This window comes from Conger conger, chromosome 15 (assembly GCF_963514075.1).
Source record: "Conger conger chromosome 15, fConCon1.1, whole genome shotgun sequence".
NCBI classification, from domain to species: Eukaryota; Metazoa; Chordata; class Actinopteri; order Anguilliformes; family Congridae; genus Conger; species Conger conger.
In genome coordinates, this window is record NC_083774.1 from 27098278 (window position 1) to 27122415 (window position 24138).

Here is a 24138-nt window from a genome sequence, read left to right on the forward strand (position 1 = left end):
AGAATATTACCTATGGACTTTATATACTCTAATTTTGCAATGTCACTGCTCAGTCTGAACATGGAGCCTGAGACAAAAACCTTGTCACATTTTGAATGAATTGTGTAAAATTGAAAAAATAATATAAAATAAAACTCAGCAGAACTTCAAGTGGAAATAAGGAGCCGCTCGTTTTAGAATTCAGCGAGTTTAATGAGGCTACGCTGGTCGCCATAGCGAGAATGGTCTCGGTGGACATAAAGGTGCCATTAAATGTCATTGTACAGACACAGCAGGACGAGTGTTGGAGCAAATGAGAGGACGGTCGAATGGCACAAATGGCGGAATTTGCCGGTCAGAACTACTCCACACAACGTCTCAGTTAGTGATAGCAGATTGAGGCTTCTACATAGGACATTTTACCTTTAAGGCTAATTCTGGGACAGCCAATCAGGAGTGTGCTGTCCCTGAAAGTGGGTGGAGCTATTGCTTTATAAGTGACCCAATTACAGTCTTTGCTATGGAAAGCAATTGATTGGTTTGTACCAGTTACTGATGGCAAAGAAGCTCCACCCACAACGGGACTCATGAAGCCTCACTGTCCCATCACTAGGGAGACCAGTAAGTACCTTTGCGTTTTTTGAACATAAATGCAGTCGTTCTACAATGCGGTTATGAAGAGTCGGGTTATGATGTTAGTTCAGTAGCTCAGTCTTTAGTAGAGTACTTTCACACTTCAGCTTTCATGTAGTGATCCTGCTTTAAAAGCAAATAAATAATATAAATAAGTAAGTAACACTGCTTGTCTGATTTTGGACCGGAATCGGACAGATTGATAAATAGTCAGCAATAGTCCCATATGTGATTCATGAACGGAATTAATGGGACAAATTGATGTGTCACTGGGACACTTCTGGTCCAGGAGCACTCACACTCAGTCTCTCTCTCACACTCAGTCTCTCACTCTCACTCTCACTCTCACTCTCACTCTCACTCTCACTCTCACTCTCACTCTCACTCACACAAAACTAACCACTCCTATCATTCTCAAAAATAAATAACTACCTACAGGTCAAAGGAGTGTAGAGAGTCTGTCGGTCTGTGAACCAGGAGAGGACAACGGTCTGATGAAAACTACGTCAGGTGAAAGGCTCCTTCTGTCCCGGGTGTGGACGGACGGACGGCCCACTTTGAGACGGCACCGCTGTGGGCCCGCCCCCGCTCAGCCTTCCTGTCCGAAGTCCTCGGTGAACTTCCTCACCTTCAGCAGGTCTTCAGTGTTCACCGTGGGGCGCGTGGTGGCCAGAGAGCGCAGCATGTCCGACTGAAACGCACGCACACGCACACGCAAATGACTGAGACGTACACACGTGTGAAACTGAAACAAACACGGGCGCGCACGCAAATGACTGAAAACTGAAACAAACACGTGTAGATGTTTCTCGGAGCGAAACACACACACACACGCAGTTTCTACTTGAATATGTATGCTCGTTTGTGCGTACAAGCACGTGTGTGTGTTTGTGTGTTGGCTCACCATGCACACTATGGGTTCCATCAGTTTGTCACTTGGCACATCCATCCAGGTCATCTCTACGGCTTCGGGGTCACCAGGGGAACAGGGGGTCAGGAGGTCGTCCACCATCGACGAGCTGTTGCTGCGTGACGGCCCTCGTACCTGAGGCCAGAACACAACTTACAGAATACAGCACTATTCAAAACAGTACATTATTCAAAATCGTAGGAAACTAAAGCAAATGCAACTTGACAGCGGGATGATACGTGAATGGATGTCCAAAGAGGGCAATAAAAGGCAAATAAATTAAAATAATCATCTTCATATGATCTTCACAGAGCTGTTAAATATTATGAAAGAGCAACAACGAGGATCTTATAAACTGGGTTGTTAGTGAGCTAATAACCATGGAGTAATGTAAGTTGGCATCCCCTGGCAGCAGATGTATAGTATAGTATAGTGTAGACCTTAGCTGTGAGTGTTTTACCTTTTTAAAGTGTGAGTAGTGTGTATTTATATTGTATAGTATATACATTAGCTGTGAGTTTATAAAAAAAATGTTTTAGAGTGTGTAGCATGTGTTTTTCATGTATACATTGTTTCTGTGTTTAGTGTGTATGTTGTACAGTGTATAGCTGTGAGTGTTTGACCTTTTTAAAATGTGTGTAGTGTGTTTATAGCGCATACATTAGCTGCATGTTTTAGCTGTGTTTAGTGTGTATGTTGTACAGTGTATAGCTGTGAATGTTTTACCTTTTTAAAGTGTGTGTAGTGTGTGTTTATAGTGTACACATTAGCTGTGTATTTTAGCAGTGTTTAGTGTGTATGTTGTACAGTGTATAGCTGTGAGCGTTTGACCTTTTTAAAGTGTGTGTTTTAGCTGTGTTTAGTGAGTATGCTGCACAGTGTATAGCTGTGTTTACCTTTTTAAAGTGTGTGTAGTGTGTTTATAGTGCATTGGCTGGGTGTTTTAGCTGTGTTTAGTGAGTATGCTGCACAGTGTATAGCTGTGTTTACCTTTTTAAAGTGTGTGTAGTGTGTTTATAGTGCATTAGCTGGGTGTTTTAGCTGTGTTTAGTGAGTATGCTGCACAGTGTATAGCTGTGTTTACCTTTTTAAAGTGTGTGGCAGACTGCACCTTCCTGACGGGCTGCATCAGCGCGTCCCGTACGATGATGCTGATGTCGGCGCCGGAGTAGCCGTGGGTCTTCCTGGCGAGCTCTCGCAGGTCTCCCTCGCCCAGGCTGTGCGGCGTGTTCCCCAGGTGCAGCCGAAACATGTGCGACCTCGCCGGCTCCTCCGGCAGGGGGATGTAGATTCGCTTCTCGAACCTGGAGCCAGCGTCACGGAGTCAGAGCACAGGAGCCGCCCGATATCCGCACCTCCAATTCACCCCTTTAACAACGACCACACTCACAGCTATCCGGCAAGCAGTAGCCTCTGCCGTGACAGACCTGTGTCAAATATGGCATCGTTTTGGATTCAAATACTCTGTGCTTTACAGAGCTTGTCTGGTGTATTTGAAACCTATGAAATATTCTGAAAAAGTGCCAACCCCTGTCTTCTGGTCCTCTTGATTGGCTCAATTGCACCAGCCAAGATTAAAATACTTTTTCGTGCTGGATTACATATTTGACATATTTGAACCGGGTCTACACCGTATACGCACATTCTGTGGCCCTGCCCCCCTGCCCTTTGACCCAGCTGATGACCTCTGACCTCCTGCGGATGGCGGCATCCAGGACCCAAGGGATGTTGGTGGCTCCAAGGACAAGGATCCCATCATTGTTGTTGCCCACACCTGCCAATCAGCAAGCATCGCGGTCTGAATGGCCACACCCACTGCACATAGCAGAAACTGAACTCCGATTGATGGGACTTGTATTTTTGTAGTTCCATCTACAACAACTGTCACATTTGCATTTGTATTCATTTGGTGCTGTAGTTTAACATAAGTATTGTATCACACCGTGCCTCTAGCTTAGCCTATATTTACCACTTGATGTTCATGGCTGTAGACAACTGATGCTTGATGTGAACTGTACCTTATCCTACCTGTTCATAACCGCCGGTATGTATTTATTGAATGCGTCGCTTTGGATAAAACAGTCTGCTAAATAAGTGTAATGCAATGTAGTGTGATGAAACATAGTGTAATATAAGGTAGTATAATGTAAGGGAATGCACTGTAGTGTACTTTATGTGTAATGTAATGTAGTGTAAAGTAATGTAGTATAATGTAAGGTAATATACTGCAGTGTATTGTATCGTAATGTATTGTTAAGTAGTGTAATGGAACATAGTGTAGTGGAACATAGTGTAGTGGAACATAGTGTAATGTAGTATAGTGTAATGTAATGTAGTATAATGTAAGGGAATGCACTGTAGTGTACTTTATGTGTAATGTAATGTAGTGTAAAGTAATGTAGTATAATGTAAGGTAATATACTGCAGTGTATTGTATCGTAATGTATTGTTAAGTAGTGTAGAGGAACATAGTGTAATGTAATATAGTGTAAAGTAGTATAGTGTAATGTAATGTAGTATAATGTAAGGTAATACACTGCAGTGTAATGTAGTGTAATGTGGAAGAGGGCGGAGTCTCTCACCCTGCATCTGCACCAGGAACTCGGTCTTGATCCGGCGTGCCGCCTCGCTCTCGTTCTCGTTCCTGGAGCCGCAGAGCGAGTCCACCTCGTCGATGAAGATGATGGAGGGCTTGTGCTGCCGGGCCAGCTCAAACAGGCTCTTCACCAGCCTGGGAGAGACGGAGAGAGCTCGGCAGAGTGAGAAACATTTCAAAGAAAACAATATAATCAAAGCACAAACACAAGAACAAAACCAAAAACCCCACACACATAAAAAAAAATGAAAACCCACCCCATTAAAAGAAAAACAAATAAATACAATAAATAATAAATACAGCTGCTAGCAGCGATGGGCAGGCCCAAGATCCAAGGGTGCTTCCTTGAACAGTATAGTGTGCATTGGAACTATCCCCTTTGATCAATGTCCTGTTTCCAGGTGGTGGCACAATGATAATGAGCCTACAGGGGGGGCATGTGGATGTCATTATGGTGCAGCAGTGAGCCTGCATGTGACCTCTCCCCCAATTCAAACAATAGTGTAATTATATCACACCTCCTGTTTCAGCAGGATTTGACCTAAAATACATGGAATAGCCAGATATCAATATTCCTTGTAAAATATAGTCGCAAAACACATATCACACTGAATGAATGGTATGTATTTGATGGATCCTCTAGGAAAAGAATTTAAAACTTGTTGCCAGCTGGTGGCACTATGACACTTGGTATTTGGATGTGATTACACTCCGGCAATTAACAAATGAGACGTTTCAGCCACGTCAGACAATGTACAGTGGAATGCTGCCTGCTTCCTGTTTGTGCCGCGTGACATGTCAATTCATTACATTATTGGCATTTGGCAGACGCCCTTATCCAGAGCGATGAACAGTTGATTAGACTAAGCAGGAGATAATCCTCTCCTGGAGCAATGCAGGGTTAAGGGCCTTGCTCAAGGGCCCAACAGCTGTGCGGATCTTATTGTGGGATTAGAACCACCGACCTTGCGTGTCCCAGTCATTTACCTTAACCACTACGCTACAGGCCGCCCCACGACCACACCATTTAAGATATATAAAGACTTCCTTTGCAACTTACTATCATGAATATTTAATATCATCCTGTCCAATTTTGGTATGAATTTCATGCATCCTCTCGGAAGAGGACGCGTAAGCTGGTTTTATTTTAAGGGCGAATAGGCCAAAGATATTGACCACGGTAGGAACCGAATAAGGTGGTCATTACACGGTTTTTATGCTCTCCGCGACCATGGCCTCCGCATCGTGCGTTAAAACCGTGTAATGACCACCTCGTCGTGGATTATTCCTTACTTATTTTTCTCATAATGTGCTGTGCTTTTGCGCAGCCGTTTGAATCACATCAAACGACTTGCAACGCTGCCACACTACCCGTTTAACCTGAATGCCATGTCAATTAAACGCCACGTCACGCAAACAAAATATGAAAAACCTCCTTGTAATAAATATCACTCATCTTGACATTATCCAAATATAAATGGCCAAGCCCTAAAGAAGGGTTCCTGTTGCCAACTGGTGGTGCTAGGACAGTAAGCCTCTATTTACTATAGGAATGCGATTAATCTACAACAATAGAAATGTGTGTACAATTTCCAACAAACAAAAATGTATTTTGGAATGATGCCCGCATCCTTTTTGTGCAGTGTGACAAGCAAATTCAACGCCTTTGAGAGGAGGAGAACGCATGCGACAACTATACACTCACCAAGTACTTTATTAGGAAGACTTTTACTTTATTACACCCACAGGATGGAGGAAAAAATTTGAAATCTAAGTGACTTGGAATGATTGTTGGTGGCAGACAGGGTGGTTTGTGTATCTCAGAAACTTCTGATCTTCTGGGATTTTCACACTAGCCTTTAGAGTTTGCAAAGAATGGTTAAATAAAAAATAATAAATAAAATCCAGTGAGCAGCAGTTCTGCAGACAGAAACATCAGAGAATGGCCAGACTGGTCAAAGCTGACAGGAAGGTGACAGTAACGCAAATAACCACACATTACAACAGTGGTATGCAGAAAAGCATCTCTAAGTGACGCTGAAGTGAAGTAAGTTTGACGGAGTAGAAGTCAAATAAATACCTAATAAAGCACTCAGTGAGTTTATATGCCTCACTTCCTGTTGCCAGCTGGTGGCTCTATGACAGCATTTGCCTCTATTGGTATGTGCATGTATACACACCAGCAGTGTGTAGTTTCCACTATTCTCCGAGTGGGAGAGAAAGACAGAGGGAGAGGAAAAAAGAGGAGAGAAACAGGGATAGAGAGAGACTCACTTCTCACTCTCTCCCAGCCACTTGGACATGAGGTCGGAGGAAGAGACGGAGAAGAAAGTGGAGTTGTTGGCCTCTGTGGCGACAGCCTTGGCCAGGTAAGACTTCCCTGTCCCAGGAGGACCAAAGAGCAGGATCCCCCGCCACGGAGTGCGCTTACCTGAGAGACACCCACACACGTGCACACATATACACATGCACAAATGCAAAGCGTACGCACACGCACAAGCGACTTATTGTTTTTTTTTGTTTCATATTTTTCTCCATCTTCCCCCAATTTGCTAGTCAACTGTACCCTTTATATCTTTTCCCAATTATCGCCGTTAGCTGAGGATACACCGTCAACGGTCCCCTTCCTCAGCGGCCTGGATGGATCTAGCGATCCTGAGAAAGACACGCCTTCTTCAAGCCGTATCGTTTCGCCTGTGACTGTGATTCCGAGTGTGCCTGGGCACTTGTATGCAGGGATCCTACTAACCCCCGCCAAGTCCCTCCCCCAGAGCGGCGAGCCAATTATGCCACTCCACGAGAGCCTGCCAAACTCGGCTTTGGCAGGTGTGCAACTGTAAACTGATGTCACTTGTAAGCTGTGGGCGGGGCTAACCTGAGAAAAGGTGTGAATTTGAGCCGTATGGGCGGGGCTAACCTGTGAAAAGGTGTGGGAATTTGATTGGCAGGATGACTGCCTCCTTCAGGGCCTCTTTGGCTCCTTCCAGTCCGGCCACATCGCTCCACCTGACGTTAGGCTTCTCCATGACGATGGCACCTGGGCAAGACCAGGGATCAGGTACCTCACGTGCGTTCAAGACGGCGTTCGCTAACATTCAAACTTATTCATGTTCAGCAACAACATTAGCAAACGTTAGCGAACAGCCTAAATGGTAGTGCACAGCACACAAAAAATGCTTATCTGGCTACCTCCACCAACCCAGTCAAGCTACCGGTAGTCTACCAATGGCACCACAGTCGGTGTGCCTGTTGGGACGGTCTGATAGATACTGGCTGCGGTCCGACTTACCCATCAGCTGCTCCTGCAGTTTCTTTCTCTCTGGGTTTTCACCCTCACTGTCACTGTCACTCCTGAAAAACACACACATACACACAGGGGCACACAGATAATCAAATGGCTGGACACAACTACGTATGTGTAGTGAGCAGTGTTCATGTCTAGAGTGTGTAGGGTATGAATACTTGTGAATACTGTGCATGCAGTGTTCATGCATAGCGTTTACAGTGTGTGAAATGGGTGTGAGCAGTGTGAGTAATGTGTGGGTAGAGTATGAGCAGCATGTGAGCAGTGTGTGAGCAGTGTGTGAGCAGTGTGTGAGCAGTGTGTGAGTAGTGTGTGAGCAGTGTGTGAGCAGCGTGTGAGCAGCGTGTGAGCAGCGTGTGAGCAGCGTGTGAGCAGTGTTATGCCGTACTTGTCATTGTTTTGCGCCTCCTTCACAGGCTTCTTCCCGGTCTGCTGCTTCTCCTTGTTCTTCAGGTAGTCCTTCAGCTTCTCCGCCCGGTCCAGGTACTGCACACACTTCCCCCGGATGCTCTCCTTTGCCTTATCGCTGTGCGCCTCGTCTGTGTGCACCCCAACACCTTTACTTTACAAACTCAACCCCCAACACCTTCATTTTACAACCTCAACCCCCAACACCTTTACTTTACAACCTCAACCCCCAACACCTTTACTTTACAACCTCAACCCCCAACACCTTTACTTTACAACCTCAACCCCCAACACCTTTACTTTACAACCTCAACCCCCAACATCTTTACTTTACAACCTCAACCCCCAACACCTTTACTTTACAACCTCAACCCCCAACACCTTTACTTTACAACCTCAACCCCCAACACCTTTACTTTACAACCTCAACCCCCAACATCTTTACTTTACAACCTCAACTCTACACTTTAGAAACAAACTCAACCCCCAACATCTTTACTTTACAAACTCAACTCTTTACTTTAGGAACAAATTAAACCGCCAACATCTTAACTTTATATGCAAACTCAACCCATATCTGGAGTCCACAAGCAGATGCATTGACAGAGCATTATTTAATTCAATGCTCACTTCATACACGATTAGAACCCAGATTCTCTACATCCACCTCTCAATGACAGAACAGCTGAAGGAGTTTTGGACGCACACTGACCAGATATTACTGCTTCTGCTGAGGTGAGGTCTAGGGCATACGTGTGTAGTGTTGGTGTTTTTGCGGGTTTTAATGAGTATATTCAATGTGCTGATCAAAGTTAATCATGATAATGACTTGACTAAACGAACACTGAAGTATGGTCCTCAAACTGATTCAAAGCTGGTATTTCATATCTGGCATAGAGAATATGACCAAATGATAATAATTGAGTGTTTCCACTTCTGTAAGTATGCAAGTATAAGACAAAGTCCTTCCATGATCTATCCGCCTCACTTCGGGGGCCACCAGGGACTGTCATCAATAGCTTATCATTGTGTGCAAACTGCAAAGAGGCTTTCCTTACATTTGATGGCGTGCAAGAAGTACTCGACCGCGTGCTGATACAGACGCAGGGCCTCCTCATAGTTCTTGGCCTTGTCCTCTTCGGTGGCTTTGGTAACGAGATCGATCGCTTTCTACACCAGAAAGCGAATGAGAGAGAAATATAGACACACAAATCCCAATCACCGTTAAAAGACTGGGGGACATTTCAGACATACAGAATCTAAAAACGCTAAGGATTACTAATATGTGTCGGTCATATGTCATATGTGTCAGTAATAACTGATCCTATATTGTTATTTATGAGGCAATAACTTCGCCTACTCATAATTTACATGTTAAATGTCGCTCAGGGAGAAATTGGACACTGAGGTGTACTTACTGTTCAACATAAACATTATAAATAAATAAAAATGTGCAATAGAATAGCATGGTATCGAACGACTAACAGTAACCATTAATATAATTCATTTCAGCTCGCTATTAACTTGAGATTAATAACTGTGACTCAAGTTCACCAACAGAACTGGTGTTGACACGACAATTCCTTGTTGCTATTTGACGAGGCTTGCTCACTAAAACCGGCCTAACTATTGTTCTTTATAAAAGCATGCGGAAATGTAAACATACAGTTAGGTAGTTAGCTGATAACAGTGCAGGCATCACTGGATATTATGTTAACGCTAGCTAGTGAACCAGCTAACGATAACCACAGCCGGCAAAGGGACAGATTACCTGTAATGTAGACGTTGTCATTTCATCGCACGCTTCGGCAATAATTCTTCCGAATTACAGTACTGGATCCCTGATATTCTGACGTAGTGAAGGTTACTGTCTCTTACTGTGTATATTTTAATAATTCTAAATCATTTGGAAGGGGGTTGGGTTCCACACCAAACGGCCTAAGAAAGTGAAAACCATAGATATAGAAAATTCTGTTGCTTGCTTCAGAAGTGCTGCCCCCTGCTGGATCACCTATATTTCATAAAACGGCTCTCAAAAATTGGATGGTCAGACTCGCCGCAGTTCAGGGTCAGATTTGACAGTTGCAGTTGTGTACAGCAGCAGGTGGAAAATTATGAGAATATATCTTAAATAATATCTAGGCCAATCCGTGTCAACAAAAATGGCATGGCATCTCTTCCACAAGTATTTTCCTATCATTTGTGATAAGGTTAGAATACACATTTGAATTGATGACCATTTCTCTATGTAGAACTTTTCAGAATCATTAATATCCTGGGGATACCCCCCTCTTCAGTTCATACCACAGATTTCTGTGTGGGTATGGTCAAAATGGGTATCTGACCATAGCACTCTGTTCCAGTCATAATTCCAAAGAGGTTTGGCAAACTCCAGATGCTTGGTTTGTTGGTATGGAGGTTTTTTTTCTTTCGACATGGTGACCCCAAGACACAACCAATCTCTGCAATTCTTAAACTGTGATCCTCGGGTTACTTATGGCCTCCCTCACCATTTTCCTTGCCGTTTGTGGGGATAATATGCACTTAAATCCTCTTCCTGGCAAGTTTGCAACCATTTTTTATGCCTTTTTATTACTGCACTTAATACTGTAAGTGGTACGTTTAACTATTTATGTATGTTTTTGCACCCATGACCCGACTTGTGATGGTCAATTACCATGCGTTTTCTGAATTGACAGTTCCTTGTGTTTTCCCATGCTGATGGTTGACAAAGGGAATTTGCATGCCTCTAAGGGAATTTGTCATTCCATCACCTCTAAGTGATGGAATGACACAATAAACATTAGACTGATATTAATTAAATTGTGTACCAATTTCACTTTGATTTTATTCACAATAATTGTTAGGGGTGCCAATAACTTTGGCAACTGGATTTCATAAATCTTTTTATTAAATATTTCAATTTTTTTAATTTAGTAGATTTAGTAAATGTATTGAAATTAAAGGATATGATTTTGCTGAAGTTTGAACTGAAAATATCCATAATTTTAATGTTTTTTATTATGTGCCTTTCCATTCAGGGTGCCAATAATTCTGGAGCCCACTGTATATACTCATTGTTAATCACCTGAGGTAATTGTTTTTTTTTTTATAGGAGACAGGTCTCTCATAAGACTTCCGCAGACAAAAAAAAGTGACATTTTACCAAATATCAAATGATTTTGCAGTTTGTATCTAGAATTATAACCATTTAATAATCAGAGTCCATGCTTTCGTAGCCCCTTAAATTCTTGAAGCAGCATATGAAACTCATATGAAAATGGTCATTGCCTACCACCACACAAAAATGAAAGAATGTTTCAATGCACTTCATTTCGTTACAGCCCATCTCTTAATCATCAATCAATATATTATGCAGGGCTAATTGGTTGACATTCATTATAATTGACGATACAATTAAGACAATCTGCTTTTATTCTTTATACCAGCAAGAAAGATTCAAATTATCAATAATTAGTCAATCCAAAAGGAAATATTTTGATGATTAAATATTCAGATCCAGGGCTATCATTTTAACAACCTTGATTTGGGAGTGAGAGGGTCAAAACATGAGTGTGCTGCATAATGTTAACTAGTTCATTCATTCATTCATTCATTCATAACCTAAACTGTAGAAAATAACTGGAGAGAAAAGTGGGTAAATCAAGCCATTTATTGCAACTTAATCCCAACCAAAAAAAAAAAAAAAAAAAAAGTATTTACAATTATTCATAAAACGTTGAGTACCATTTTGATGCTAGAGCCTATGGACATTATTATTATTAGTGAACCAATCACCAAGCTGTGGGATACTAGAGCTGGCAGACAGGCAGATGGTCATGTGACTACAGGCATGTCAGTTTTAAACCAGCTTGAACAGGTGCATTAAGTGTCCCACTTGTACAGTCAAATCAGCTTTATTGTAAACTACATGTGCAAAACATGGCTAATGACTCCAGCATGGATATTCACAGTGAATAAGAACCAGCACTTCCTCTTATTGCAGCTCCTGAACAGACAAAATGTGACATGTAAATAACACCTGGACAACCAGTACCAACATACTGGTCTTTAGAGAAGCCAGTGCTGTAAAGATGGTTTTTTAGGGAACCCAGCTCTGTGCAGACTGGTCTTTAGAGAAGCCAGTATTGTACAGACTGGTCTTTACAGAAACCAGCACTGGGTAGACTGGCATTTAGGGAAACCAGTGCTGAAAAGATTGGTCTTTTGGGAAACCAGCACTGGGGAGACTGGCATTTAGAGAGACCAGCGCCGTACAGACTGGTCTTCAGAGAAACCAGCGCTGGACATACTGACCTTTAGGGGGATGAATGATAAAACACTGAAAAAGGAAGCGCATCATACTGTACACATGAATCTCAACATTAAATAGTACACCATTCTGAATACGACATTCTAAATTTGTAACTCAAAAGAATAACACTCCTCCATAGAACACTGCAAGGCAGCCGAAAAGAGGAATAGGTTTCTGTGATGTTAAGAGGGATCTCTTCAGACACTTATCCACAGAAGTGCCGATGAGGAGAGCCAGGCGCCCGAGCACGTGCAGGATGCAGCCTGGAGTGTTAAGGGGTGTAACAGGGTGGGCGTCTACTGGCAGTGTCAGAAGAGGGGCGCTCAATGGCAGCGCAACAGGCCCAAATCCAGTTGGTTCATCGAGCGAAGGCCTTATGTCGTCATTCAGACAGCCAATGGTGTTCTTGGTCCCAGCTCTCCGCAGAGAGGTCACTTCCTGCCGAGGACTCTCACGCGCGGTCACACAGTGCTCCCCCCCCCCCCCCGACACACACTGACACACAACAGCTGCACCCCAAAAACCAGCGGATGTTTCCCTTCGTGCAGGACCCCAGCCCGCGCCCGTAACCTCTTCCACATGGACCCCTCTCTGGGCAGAATGAAAAACATTCAGAATTTATGGAGAAACACGAGGGAAGGATTACCCACACGAGAGGCACGAACACCGTCCGCGTGACCGGTCAGCCGGCTCCAACGTGTGTCCTCGTACAGTGTTACTCATTGTATACATTCACAAAACACATATTCCACAAACGTGGCTAATTTCATACATTGTTGTGGAAAAAAAATTGTAGGAAATTTCAGTTGCAGTGCTTTTTTTCATTTTTAAAAAAAAGAACAGCTGTGGTAAAGAAAACAGATATATTTTTTTCTTCTCGGTTTTTGTACAAAAAGCCTAGCTTGACTTGTTTGGACACTGCTAAATGCAGCCAACCCCAGAAGAAGGGTCAGTTACAGTACCTCATCGGCAAAAACTCACGACCCACAAAGCCCGGCGTCCACCATGACAGACCCTTCATTACCCATAAATTACCCGAACCATTCCCACACGCACACGCACACAAGTATCACTGTCAATATGGGAAGAAAAGACAGTGTAACCGCATTCACACATGGTGACACACAATGTAAAAACACACACACTCACACACACACACACACACACACACACCAGGGTTGTGAGCCCAAGTGGTATCAGACAGGAGGGGTGGGGTTCAGTGAAAGACCAATGAATTTGAGGTTTGGTTTTTTGTTGGCGGAGCACAGGTGGCGGGGGTGTGTCTGCAGCTGATGTGAAACTGAGCCCCAATCCCGCCCCCTTCCCTCACTCTCCACCCTCTACAAACACACTAACTGTAAACAAATTATAAATTAAACCCCTTTAGCCAATCACCCACAATGGTTCTAAAGATGTATTATCACTGCCACTGGCTGGCAATGCAGTGTGCTGCTCACATTTACTCCACCAGGGTGTCCCCCACATCCCACTGGCAGCACAGGAGGTTCACAAAGAGCAGGACACACTCCACTGCAGGGTCTCACTGAACGCACGCGCACGCACAGCGAGTCAGTTAGCGCGCCGTTAGCACGCAGCGTTTTCGACAAGACGCCACAGACAGCACAAAAGTCAAGTTCGACAAAACCCCCGTCACCCCCATCCCCCCCCCGCCCCCCACCCGCTAACCCGTACCCCGCTTTCACAGGTTGGGCAGCGCTGGGGTGGAGCGGTCGGGCGGGAGCCAGCTGAACTCGCGGCTTTTCCGGGGCAGCAGGAGGTCCAGGTCCTCCTGCCTCTGCTCCTTGATGCTGTGCACGGGCCGGTACCCCATCAGCTCCATGGCGCCCTTGCACAGCTGCTGGATGCGCCGCACCTTGTCGAAGGGCAAGGTGGTGCGCCAGGCCTGCGACACGTCGGCCGCGTTCCTGGACGTTATCTGGAAGGCCTCCTTGCGGGTCCCGCTGCCCTTCCCGTGCGTCACCCGGTAGATCCACTCCTGCAGCCTCTCGCTCATCTCCAGCCCGGCGAAGTCGTACATGTCCTCCACCTCGGCCGACGTGTCGCGCACCAGGTCCTCGTAGCGCACCAGCTTGTAGCGCCCGCGCAGGAACTCGGGCGGGTTCAGCACGGCCGTCTCGTATATCCGGACGTGGCTCCGGCAGACCGCCTCCAGCACGTCGTAGCGGGTGTCCGTCACCAGCGTGTCCCCCTTCTCCAGCACCAGGGCGTTGTCGCGCGTCAGCGCTTTGGCCGACTTGTCGCGGGAGCGGGCCACCGCCCGGGGGTCGCGCACCAGGTGTATGATGCGCAGGTCCAGGGTGGGGTCACGGAGAAGCGGGTAGAGGGGCTCCAGGTCGAAGAAGCGCACCTCCTTCAGCACCACGTGCGAGTAGGACCGGCAGGCCGCCTGCGCCCCCTGCAGGCCCCGGGCGTCGCAGCGGAGCTTGCAGGCCGTCTCGTTGCTGAAGGCGTCCCGGGGGGTCAGGGGGCAGGCGGGCGGGGAGCACAGGGCGCGGCTGTGGCTCCACATGAAGATTTGCGAGACGTTGCGGTTGGCCGGCGTGTACGACTCCAGCACCGACATGTCGCACAGGAAGACGCTGCGCATCAGGTCGCGGACGGCCATGCGGAGGGCCCAGGCGCCGGGCTGCCGCAGCGTGGTCCACACGTGCCAGGCCGGCTCCATCAGGTAGAAGACGTCGGGGTGCTGGCTGAAGGTCTGGCCCAGGAAGGAGGAGCCAGAGCGCCAGGAGGACAGCAGCAGGACGTGCACCTTGCCCTGGGCGAACTTCCCGGGGGCGAGGTTGTTGCCGTACCAGCCGAACAGCAGCAGCACGGTCACGCCCTGCAGCAGCAGCACCGTCAGCACCGCCGGGACCAGCACCTTGCAGCGCGGCATGCTGGGAAACTGAGGAGAGAAGAGCACGGCCGTGACTACAAGTTCCCTCCTGTACAGTCACACGTACGATGAGGTCCATAAGTATTTGGACAGTAAAAATAGAAACATTTATGTGCTTTTGATTTGAAATGAAGCATCAATATCGGACGATTTTTGGGAGAATTACATTCCTTTTTATGCATAGTCCCCCCCCCATTTAGGGGACCAACCGTACAGCTGGCTTATCAACAGTTTTTAATTAGTGAAGTGTATTCAATCACGTCCTTAGTGTCTGTATAAGAAAGCTTTCAGTATCAAGTCTTGATTCAAGGCTCCTGATTACTTTCAGGCATTATGAGGCTGATAAATAAGAAGAAACAGACACATGCCAAACAATAGGAATGCCGTTTGTCATTATGACGACAAATACTTCTGGACCTCACTGTACATGCATACTAGACCTGGGTCAAATACGTAATTGATTCAAACACTTTTCTGTGCTCGATTGTTCTTGCCTGGTGCAACTGAGCCAACCAAGAAGACCAGAAGGCAGGGCCGGCATTTTGAGGGTATATCAGAGGTTCCAAAACACCAGACAAGCTTGGTAAAGCAAAGGGGGTGAAAGGCGTATTTGAATCCGAAAAACAATGACATATTTGACCCTGGTTCGATACAAACAAACGCATGCATGAATGGCATCGATACACAATGCAATTCGGATTATTTTTATTTTCTGCACCACTATTTCTAATATGATCCATGATGAAAATCAGAGGGAGTTGTGGGAGAAATATTCCTGGATGAATGACCTCTATGTTTGACAACCCCGGCGCCTAACGTACCAACATTTACCACCAGATGGCCTCCCAACAACTAAACAAAGAGGTGCTTGTTCTCTGCCAGCCTTGGTCCCCAACTTTAAAAAATATTTTTGTTTCGAAAGAGAACATTAAATTGTGAAGCATTTTTTATTTCATTTCTTTTCTGTCACACCACTAAACATAAAGGCCCATGTAGGCTCATGAACAAATGCACAACGGAAAAAAAGAATATATACTGCATTCTTATCAATTACATTCATGATCATATGTACAGAATATATATATATATATATATATATATATATATATATATATATATATATATATATATATATATAAACACAATTTACCTAGTCATTAAGTCATTATAATTATGAGTGAATAACGTGTTGCAGTGGATGCCATTTAATTTATTCATATTTCACACAAATGTCTGAAATATGACAATATCAGAATCAGCAGTCATTTTAAATCTAGAACACTCATCCACCCTGGTCAAAATGTACATCTGGTTTTCAAATTCTTAAAATGAGATGAACAAATAAATCATAAGTAGCTGTAGCTAGGTTCTGGCACCGCTAATGAAATTTCCTCAGGCTGTGATTTGCATTAATGCACTGCCATATTTTGCACCTTCTTGATGAAACCATCATACATACAGTCATAACATACATGCAGACCAAGCTACAGAGAATAAAATCCACTCTTCAAAATGTGGTATGCCTATGCCTGTGACAGTGAAACAGCAACAGTCATTTCATATGACATTACATTACATTATTGGCATTTTGCCAGATGCTCTTATTGCGACATACAGTTGATGAGACTAAGCAGGAGACAATACAGGGTAAAGGCCCAACGGCTGAGCGGATCTTATTGTGGCTATACCAGGGATCGAACCACTGACCTTGCGGGTCCCAGTCATCTACCTTGACCACTACGGTGCAGGCAGCCAAAAATATTTATATATATATATATATATATATATATATATATATATATATATATATTGGGTTAGTGTTTGATGTAAATTTTCAGGTTTTGAAATAGAGAACATGTATACAGGCAGATAACAGCAGTCTATATGCAGTGGAATCCTTAGAGCCTCATACATCAGCTTGTGCGTATGTGTGTGTGTGCGTGTGTGTATGCTTAAATGCGAGCAAGAGACATGTGCGCGCGCACACACACACACACACACACACACACACACACACACACACACACACACACACACACACACACACACACACACACACACACACACACACACACACACACACACACACACACACACACACACACCTCTCTCGAACACAACCCCTCACCCGGAGAGAATGTTATACTTAATGGGGCCTTGGTTCCCACAAGGCTCTAAATAAATAAATAAAGGTGTTCTTTTGGCCTGGTGAATAAGCAAACGGGGGGGAGGGGGGGGGACACACGGTGGATTGTGTTTCGTGCCAGTGAAGCATTTTGAAAGGAAAATTGAATTGCACTGAGAGATAGGAAGACAAAAAAGCCTCGGAGCACATTGCAGTCAAATGCATCGAATGCCCGAGAGCCAAGTCATGAGAAACGCCATCCGGCAGCGATGCGAAGTCGTTAACACCTCATAGACAAAGTACACGACATCTTCATACCGGCACTGCTTATCAGACCACAATCATAAATCATATCAACATTATAAGGAAAGGAAAAGGAATGGGTGTTTCTTATTTTTTATTTAAATGTAAATAGCCAACTGCCATGCCCAACTAACTTCCTTAACTAGTCTAACCTCTTATAACCTCTCAGCCATATAAGATCATTTCTGAAATCATTATTCTGTTGATTCATTTTTGTATGCACTATCCTCCTGAGACCCAGCAGAAAAAATAGTTTACATACTTTTAATTTGTAAAATAAATGAATAAATAAAGTGTCTTGGGTGACAGAACATAATAAATGTGGGTGCAGGGGACAGAAATTAATGGCTGGGTTTTTGGAACATAACCCGAGGAGTATATCATTAGAACAAGAAAGAGCGATGAGTTAAAAAAAAAAAAGGGAAAGAGAGTGAGAAAGAGAAAGCGAGAGAGACAGAGCGACAGAGAGAGAGCGAGAGAGATGGTAAACTAGGAGTAAAATGGATACAGTGGCACAGCGAGTATAGAATGAGTTGCAGATCCCGTCTCTCTTTCCCAGACAATAGGAAAGAGGAAAAGAAAGAACCAAAACGTTCCCGAACACTCCAGCAATGTTCCCGCAACGCTCCTGAAACATGAAACCAAGGGGCCCACGGAGGTAATGAAACAGGCCCAAACACCACCTGCCCCACCCCCCATTCCCCGGGGAACTCATCAAACTGCATGAGCAACTGCACCGCTTTTACAAGGCTCACAGCGTGACACACGCACGCAAAAACACACACGCGTGCACGGGCGCAGACACACACACATGAACATATTTGCACTCACGCACATACATTAACTTAGGTGCGCACACACACACACACACACACACACACACAAACAATCTTTCTGTCTCTTGCACACACACACACACATACATGTGCTCTCTGTGTGACACACCCCCTCATAAAGCAAAAGGGCCTGGACTCTGGCTGACAGTATAATACATACCATACGGGATTCATAAAGAAAATGAATATGGTTTTTATTAGTGTTCAAATCGGTTATAAAACACTCTGTCTGCACTATCATACAGGCATTTTATTCATAGGATTTAGTTGTGCTGGTCTGGTGATAATGATGAACAGAAGTGTGTGTGTGTGTGTGTGTGTGTGTGGGTGTGGGTGTGTGTGTGGGTGTGTGTGGTTTCACTTTGAGAGGAACTGGCTGGGTGTTTCCTAGCTCTGTCATCCCACAATGACTGTCCGTCGGTCGTTTCCCCATCCCCAGAGCACATCCGTTCATATTTAAAACACAGCCTTCTTCCCCGTGCACATCAAAGCCTCCATTTGAAAGGCAAAAGCAGCTATAAATACAATAGGAAAGCAAAGGACTTGTTTCCCAAATGAGGTGTAGAGGTTGGCCGGGGGGGGTCCGACTTCAGAAATAATCGCAATCAAAAAATCCAAGCCTGCGAACACAGCACAGCAGTGACATTCTCATGGTAGGCAAGATACTTCTTGTGTATTATTGCATAAAAGTCCGTTTGTGGTCACGGAAGACTGAGAATAGGGGGGTTGATTTTGGCCAACACACACTGACCATGACCATGGCTGAGTTTACACCGGCCCAACTGACCTTAGGAGCATTCCAGTCCACTGAGGTCACCTAACCCTCCCTCCTCCCCTATACACACTGTTACAACCGTCAGAGATGTTTACCTTGTGATTGCATGGAAGAGCACAAGAGACAAGTACAAGTATGATCGTGACTATATTTGACATGTAATGTAATGTACATTACACTATATGTTATTTAGCTGACGCTTTTATCCAAAGCTTGCTCAAGAGCCCAACAGCTGTGACTATGTTACTGCTCCCCTGCGTGACTGTGCTGTGACTGTGTTACTGCTCCCCTGTGTGACTGTGCTGTGACTGTTACTGTTCCCCTGCGTGACTGTGCTGTGACTGTGTTACTGCTCCCCTGTGTGACTGTGCTGTGACTGTGTTACTGCTCCCCTGTGTGACTGTGCTGTGACTGTTACTGTTCCCCTGCGTGACTGTGCTGTGACTGTGTTACTGCTCCCCTGTGTGACTGTGCTGTGACTATGTTACTGCTCCCCTGCATGACTGTGCTGTGACTGTTACTGCTCCCCTGTGTGACTGTGCTGTGACTATGTTACTGCTCCCCTGCATGGCTGTGCTGTGACTGTTACTGCTCCCCTGTGTGACTGTGCTGTGACTATGTTACTGCTCCCCTGCATGACTGTGCTGTGACTGTTACTGCTCCCCTGTGTGACTGTGCTGTGACTATGTTACTGCTCCCCTGTGTGACTGTGCTGTGACTGTTACTGTTCCCCTGCGTGACTGTGCTGTGACTATGTTACTGTTCCCCTGTGTGACTGTGCTGTGACTGTGTTACTGCTCCCCTGTGTGACTGTGCTGTGACTATGTTACTGCTCCCCTGCATGACTGTGCTGTGACTGTTACTGCTCCCCTGTGTGACTGTGCTGTGACTATGTTACTGCTCCCCTGCATGACTGTGCTGTGACTGTGTTACTGCTCCCCTGCGTGACTGTGCTGTGACTATGTTACTGCTCCCCTGTGTGACTGTGCTGTGACTATGTTACTGCTCCCCTGTGTGACTGTGCTGTGACTGTTACTGCTCCCCTGTGTGACTGTGCTGTGACTATGTTACTGCTCCCCTGCATGACTGTGCTGTGACTATGTTACTGTTCCCCTGCGTGACTGTGCTGTGACTGTGTTACTGCTCCCCTGTGTGACTGTGCTGTGACTGTGTTACTGCTCCCCTGCGTGACTGTGTACATTGTGCTACTCACGGGTGTCCACTTTCGTGCCCGTTTCATCTACTTATTTGCGAAATATTGCGACAATTTCGCAATACAAAAACCTGACACTGTGCATCGTGGAGCATTTGGGGGTTGGGTGTCTTTCTCAGGAACCGTCAACCCTCCGACTGCCAGACGACAGCTCTTACCGTCTGAGCCAATGTTGGCCCATAGATCAATCATTTGCTACACTTTTACTACAATCAAGTATGCATGCAAAGGAAATCAGCAAATGCATAAGTGTTTATAAGGCTCTTTATGGATTTGATGCTTTTCACTGGTTGAGGAACGCATGCACTCATACGCATGCACTCATGAATAGCTTTAGATTAAAAGAATCTGCTCAATGACTAAGCTGTAAATAATGACGTCAAGAATTGTGACCCCACAGCATTCTCTGCATGTTCACACCCATGAAACACACTTTTTTGTAGAAAAACTTAACATGACAACTGATTTTAATTGTGGTTCGGGTGTGGTTCTTTTCTCCAAGCATGCAGTCAGGCCGCATATATTTTGATAGCTGTCAATTATTGCCTTGTGGGTGGCCCCGATAACTCTGTGCCACCTGGTAACTCCAGTCCGACATGCATTGCTGTGTACAGCGAGAAGGGGATGACATGCCACCTCAGTGTGACCCTTTTTCCCCCCCAAAGGTAAAGTCATTAACATATTTAGATAGATGTAAAATGCTTTTTTGAAAAATGTTTGTATTGTCTGCCTATACATATACACGCAAAAAGCTTTGCGGTGTTCACACGAGGAGATAACTATAATATTTAATATTGCTTCATAACTATCAACTGGCTATCAAATGCTCTCATTCGTTAATATTACACGTATATATAGTGCTCATACAATAACGGTATGTTCAAAAACTGTATTTTGCCAAAAGCAGAACACTTTAATTCACATATTATATAATCAGAATGTATTGTTTTTTGTACATGGATGCACAACACGAAATATTACCTTGCTGTGATTAAGCACTCCCTAACATATTTCATAATAAACGAATGTTATTTATCGGTCATTCGTCGCCATACAGTATGTTTTTGTATCACCAACCTTCATTAGGACTAATCGTTTTAGAAATAAAATAAAATGCGATGCAAACGAACATGAAACAACTGCTGAACAGCGACCTCCAGGGACAGATTTCGGTGGCTACCAATTTCGCGGTAACACCGGTCATGTCTGAATTCAGCTCCTACGCAAATAATAACCGAGGGTCTCGCTTTGGAAATTCTGCATTTATTCGATTTTATAAATGTTTTTAATGAAATTATATCCATCGATGAATCTGAAACATTTCAGTGAACATTCTCCTTGAGTTGAACTTGCTAACAGCGAGTTAACGGCGATTAGGGCCACTATTTAAAGTCTTTGTGTCTAAGGTCTGTATTTGGGTATAATTTAAGGGATAGAGCGCGCGCTCATAACTCATAAAGCACGATGCGTTGCATAAGTCCGGAGGGTTGAGCGCAGTCGGTGACTGAGTGAATGAGCATAGCCGCAGATTGAAAGCAGCGGCCGAAGAACTTTTTGTACTGTCCAGTTGGAATGCTGTGACGTATGATAGACAGCTCTTCTTGGCCTCTCGGAATGGATTCATACTGATCCTACAACTCCTTCGAGCAATATTAATAATGATGACAAGAATAATAATAATACACATCACATCAGTTAACTACAATGATAATGCCATATAATGACAATAATAAAGGTAATCCCTTTAATTGAATGTCATTCTCAGAAATAAAGTATATTACATATAATATAATATATTATATTATATTATATTATATTATGCACATTACATTACACGTTACATTCGGTAAATAATTTTGCTATGCAACTTGTACAGTAAGATACAGTCATCACTGACTGGTGCACGATACGTATAATGGTCCAGGCTATTACCACTTATTTTGTTCATGTACGTTACTCTTCGATAGCAACGGGAATAATTAGTCTTATTGGATGCGTAGCGGTTCATCTCGATGTTTATGGTTAAACCAAGAGAAAAGTGTTGGCTTGTGTTCATGGTTGCTTTCTTTACAGTATACAGTCGGAACCTGAAGATGGTACACGGTCCGCTGTCATCACGGATTACCCACACGGACTCTCGACACTAACATTAAACTCCATATGGAACTAAAATAAAGAAAACTCCAACAACGAGAAAACAAAGAAGCACCTACGAGTGGCTGCATGAAAACTTTAGAACCTGATACAAGCACGAGTTTGGAAGTTTACCCGGTAAGTACCAACTGTGATGTCATTTTTTTTTAAATAACGATGGGTAAAAACAAGTGAGAAACTTACCTCTCCACGTGTCTTGGAAATGGACTGTGGCTTCGGATAAAGGAAAGAAACCGAGATTAATGTTTCCGAATTTCAGAGAGACACTCTTGCGATGCACCTGGTTAACTCCAGGTTTGCAAAAGCACCCAAATCCAGGAGAGTCTGTTCAAAGAATGGCTTTGAGACGTGGCCACGACCTGCCACTGGGTATCTGGGAGAGAGAGGGGGAGGGTCGATGGCCGGGAGGGTGGCAGAGCAGGCGGAACTCAATTCTTTTTTTCTTTTTGTGTGTGTGTGTGTGTGTGTGTGTGTGTGTGTGTGTGTGTGTGTGTGTGTGTGTGTGTGTGTGTGTTGGCCTTAAGTCCTTTATGCAGCATTTAAACATTGAATGAGAATGTGTTCATTTGTTGCAGTCGCCTATTTACTCATCTTTACGTATCGGCGTTTTGATAAGTTAACACCTCAAATAGCACAGTATCACAATTTAATGACACTTACACAAAGCCATGCCACCCAATACACAGAATCCACTTTGTCATTTAACATTATTTTACCATCAATTCTAAGGGTGAGACAAGGCGATCACATTCCTATTAAAACATTAACTACAAAGCGGCCTAAAAACTAGGTAAAGCACACCTTCGGACAATAAGTGGCAGGATGCAGTTTCAGCTCACGAAAAGCGTATTCCCAGAGGTTCGGCGATCTGTTGTTTTTCGGGCGCCAGCTGAACATACACTCCAGAGATAAGTCAGCGTGAAACGTCGGTCAGTGATTGGTTCATCTCAATCAGGTCTTCCTGATGTCGCAAGTTGATCAGAGACACCAGAGAGCAAATTAGCACCTGAATATAAAGCACCACTCATTACATTTTAGTAATTTAGCAGACGCTTTTAATCAAGGGAATAAGTAAATGTAAATGGTTGGCACTGAAATACGTTCCCAAATAAGTGAAAAGCATCAAATCCATAAAGCAAAACACACATGTAGATCATCTTGAACCAAAACACCTTTTTTCCCCACAACCAGTAAAAACATTCACCACACGTCCCAGCGACCTGTTTCCAAACTCCTGCGAGCTTCGGCCAAGGCACTACTACGTTAAGGCAACAATGGCGCTACCAATCAAGTGTGTTCCAAATTGCACAGGACATGCATAGCAATGTATTACTTTGTTACTTTAGCTCCAAACTCGTCCCCGTTTTTTCCGGGTGCACGGTAGCACATGGCCCCTGGAGTTCAGTCCTGATATCAGTGAATTCCATAGAAACCTTTGGGAAAAAGGCTGAAATCAAGCCAGTAACGTCTGGTGGTTTTACATGGGTTCTTCTCGCCTCTTCTCAGTGAATATTCTTCACCGGGACACACATTTTCCTGTTTTCTTTCTTTCTTTGTTTTTTTTCCCAGTCAGAATGTGCTTCCAAGTTTTAATTTCATAGCTATACATTTATTTGATTGGAAGCCAAACTCACGTGCGGCTGCAGTGTACAGTATGCTTAATGTCACGGGTGGCCAACCCAGGTCCT

The 24138-nt window shown here is 44.4% G+C and overlaps 2 protein-coding genes across 3 annotated transcripts; both read right to left on the bottom strand.

Annotated features, from left to right (window-relative positions):
* Window positions 1-171: 171 nt before the first annotated feature.
* Window positions 172-9778, bottom strand: vps4a (vacuolar protein sorting 4 homolog A). The gene is made up of 11 exons (XM_061221110.1): window positions 9602-9778; window positions 8889-9000; window positions 7811-7961; window positions 7408-7469; window positions 7036-7155; window positions 6393-6549; window positions 4105-4253; window positions 3215-3296; window positions 2607-2826; window positions 1517-1657; window positions 172-1303 (listed from the first exon to the last, which is right to left on the bottom strand). The coding sequence occupies exons 1-11, from the start codon at window positions 9620-9622 to the stop codon at window positions 1202-1204; spliced, it is 1317 nt and encodes a 438-aa protein (XP_061077094.1). The 5' UTR covers window positions 9623-9778; the 3' UTR covers window positions 172-1201.
* A 4066-nt stretch (window positions 9779-13844) lies between these two features.
* On the bottom strand, window positions 13845-23362 carry chst6 (carbohydrate sulfotransferase 6). Of its 2 annotated transcripts, none has more exons than XM_061222111.1 (3): window positions 23252-23362; window positions 22634-22823; window positions 13845-15053 (listed from the first exon to the last, which is right to left on the bottom strand). In XM_061222111.1, exon 3 carries the CDS (start codon window positions 15042-15044, stop codon window positions 13845-13847), a length of 1200 nt encoding a protein of 399 aa, XP_061078095.1. In that variant the 5' UTR covers window positions 15045-15053; window positions 22634-22823; window positions 23252-23362. The 2 variants fall into 2 exon arrangements, with proteins under 2 accessions (XP_061078095.1, XP_061078096.1); XM_061222112.1 differs by having other exon boundaries at window positions 22634-22663; window positions 23252-23315.
* Between the last annotated feature and the right edge of the window lie 776 nt (window positions 23363-24138).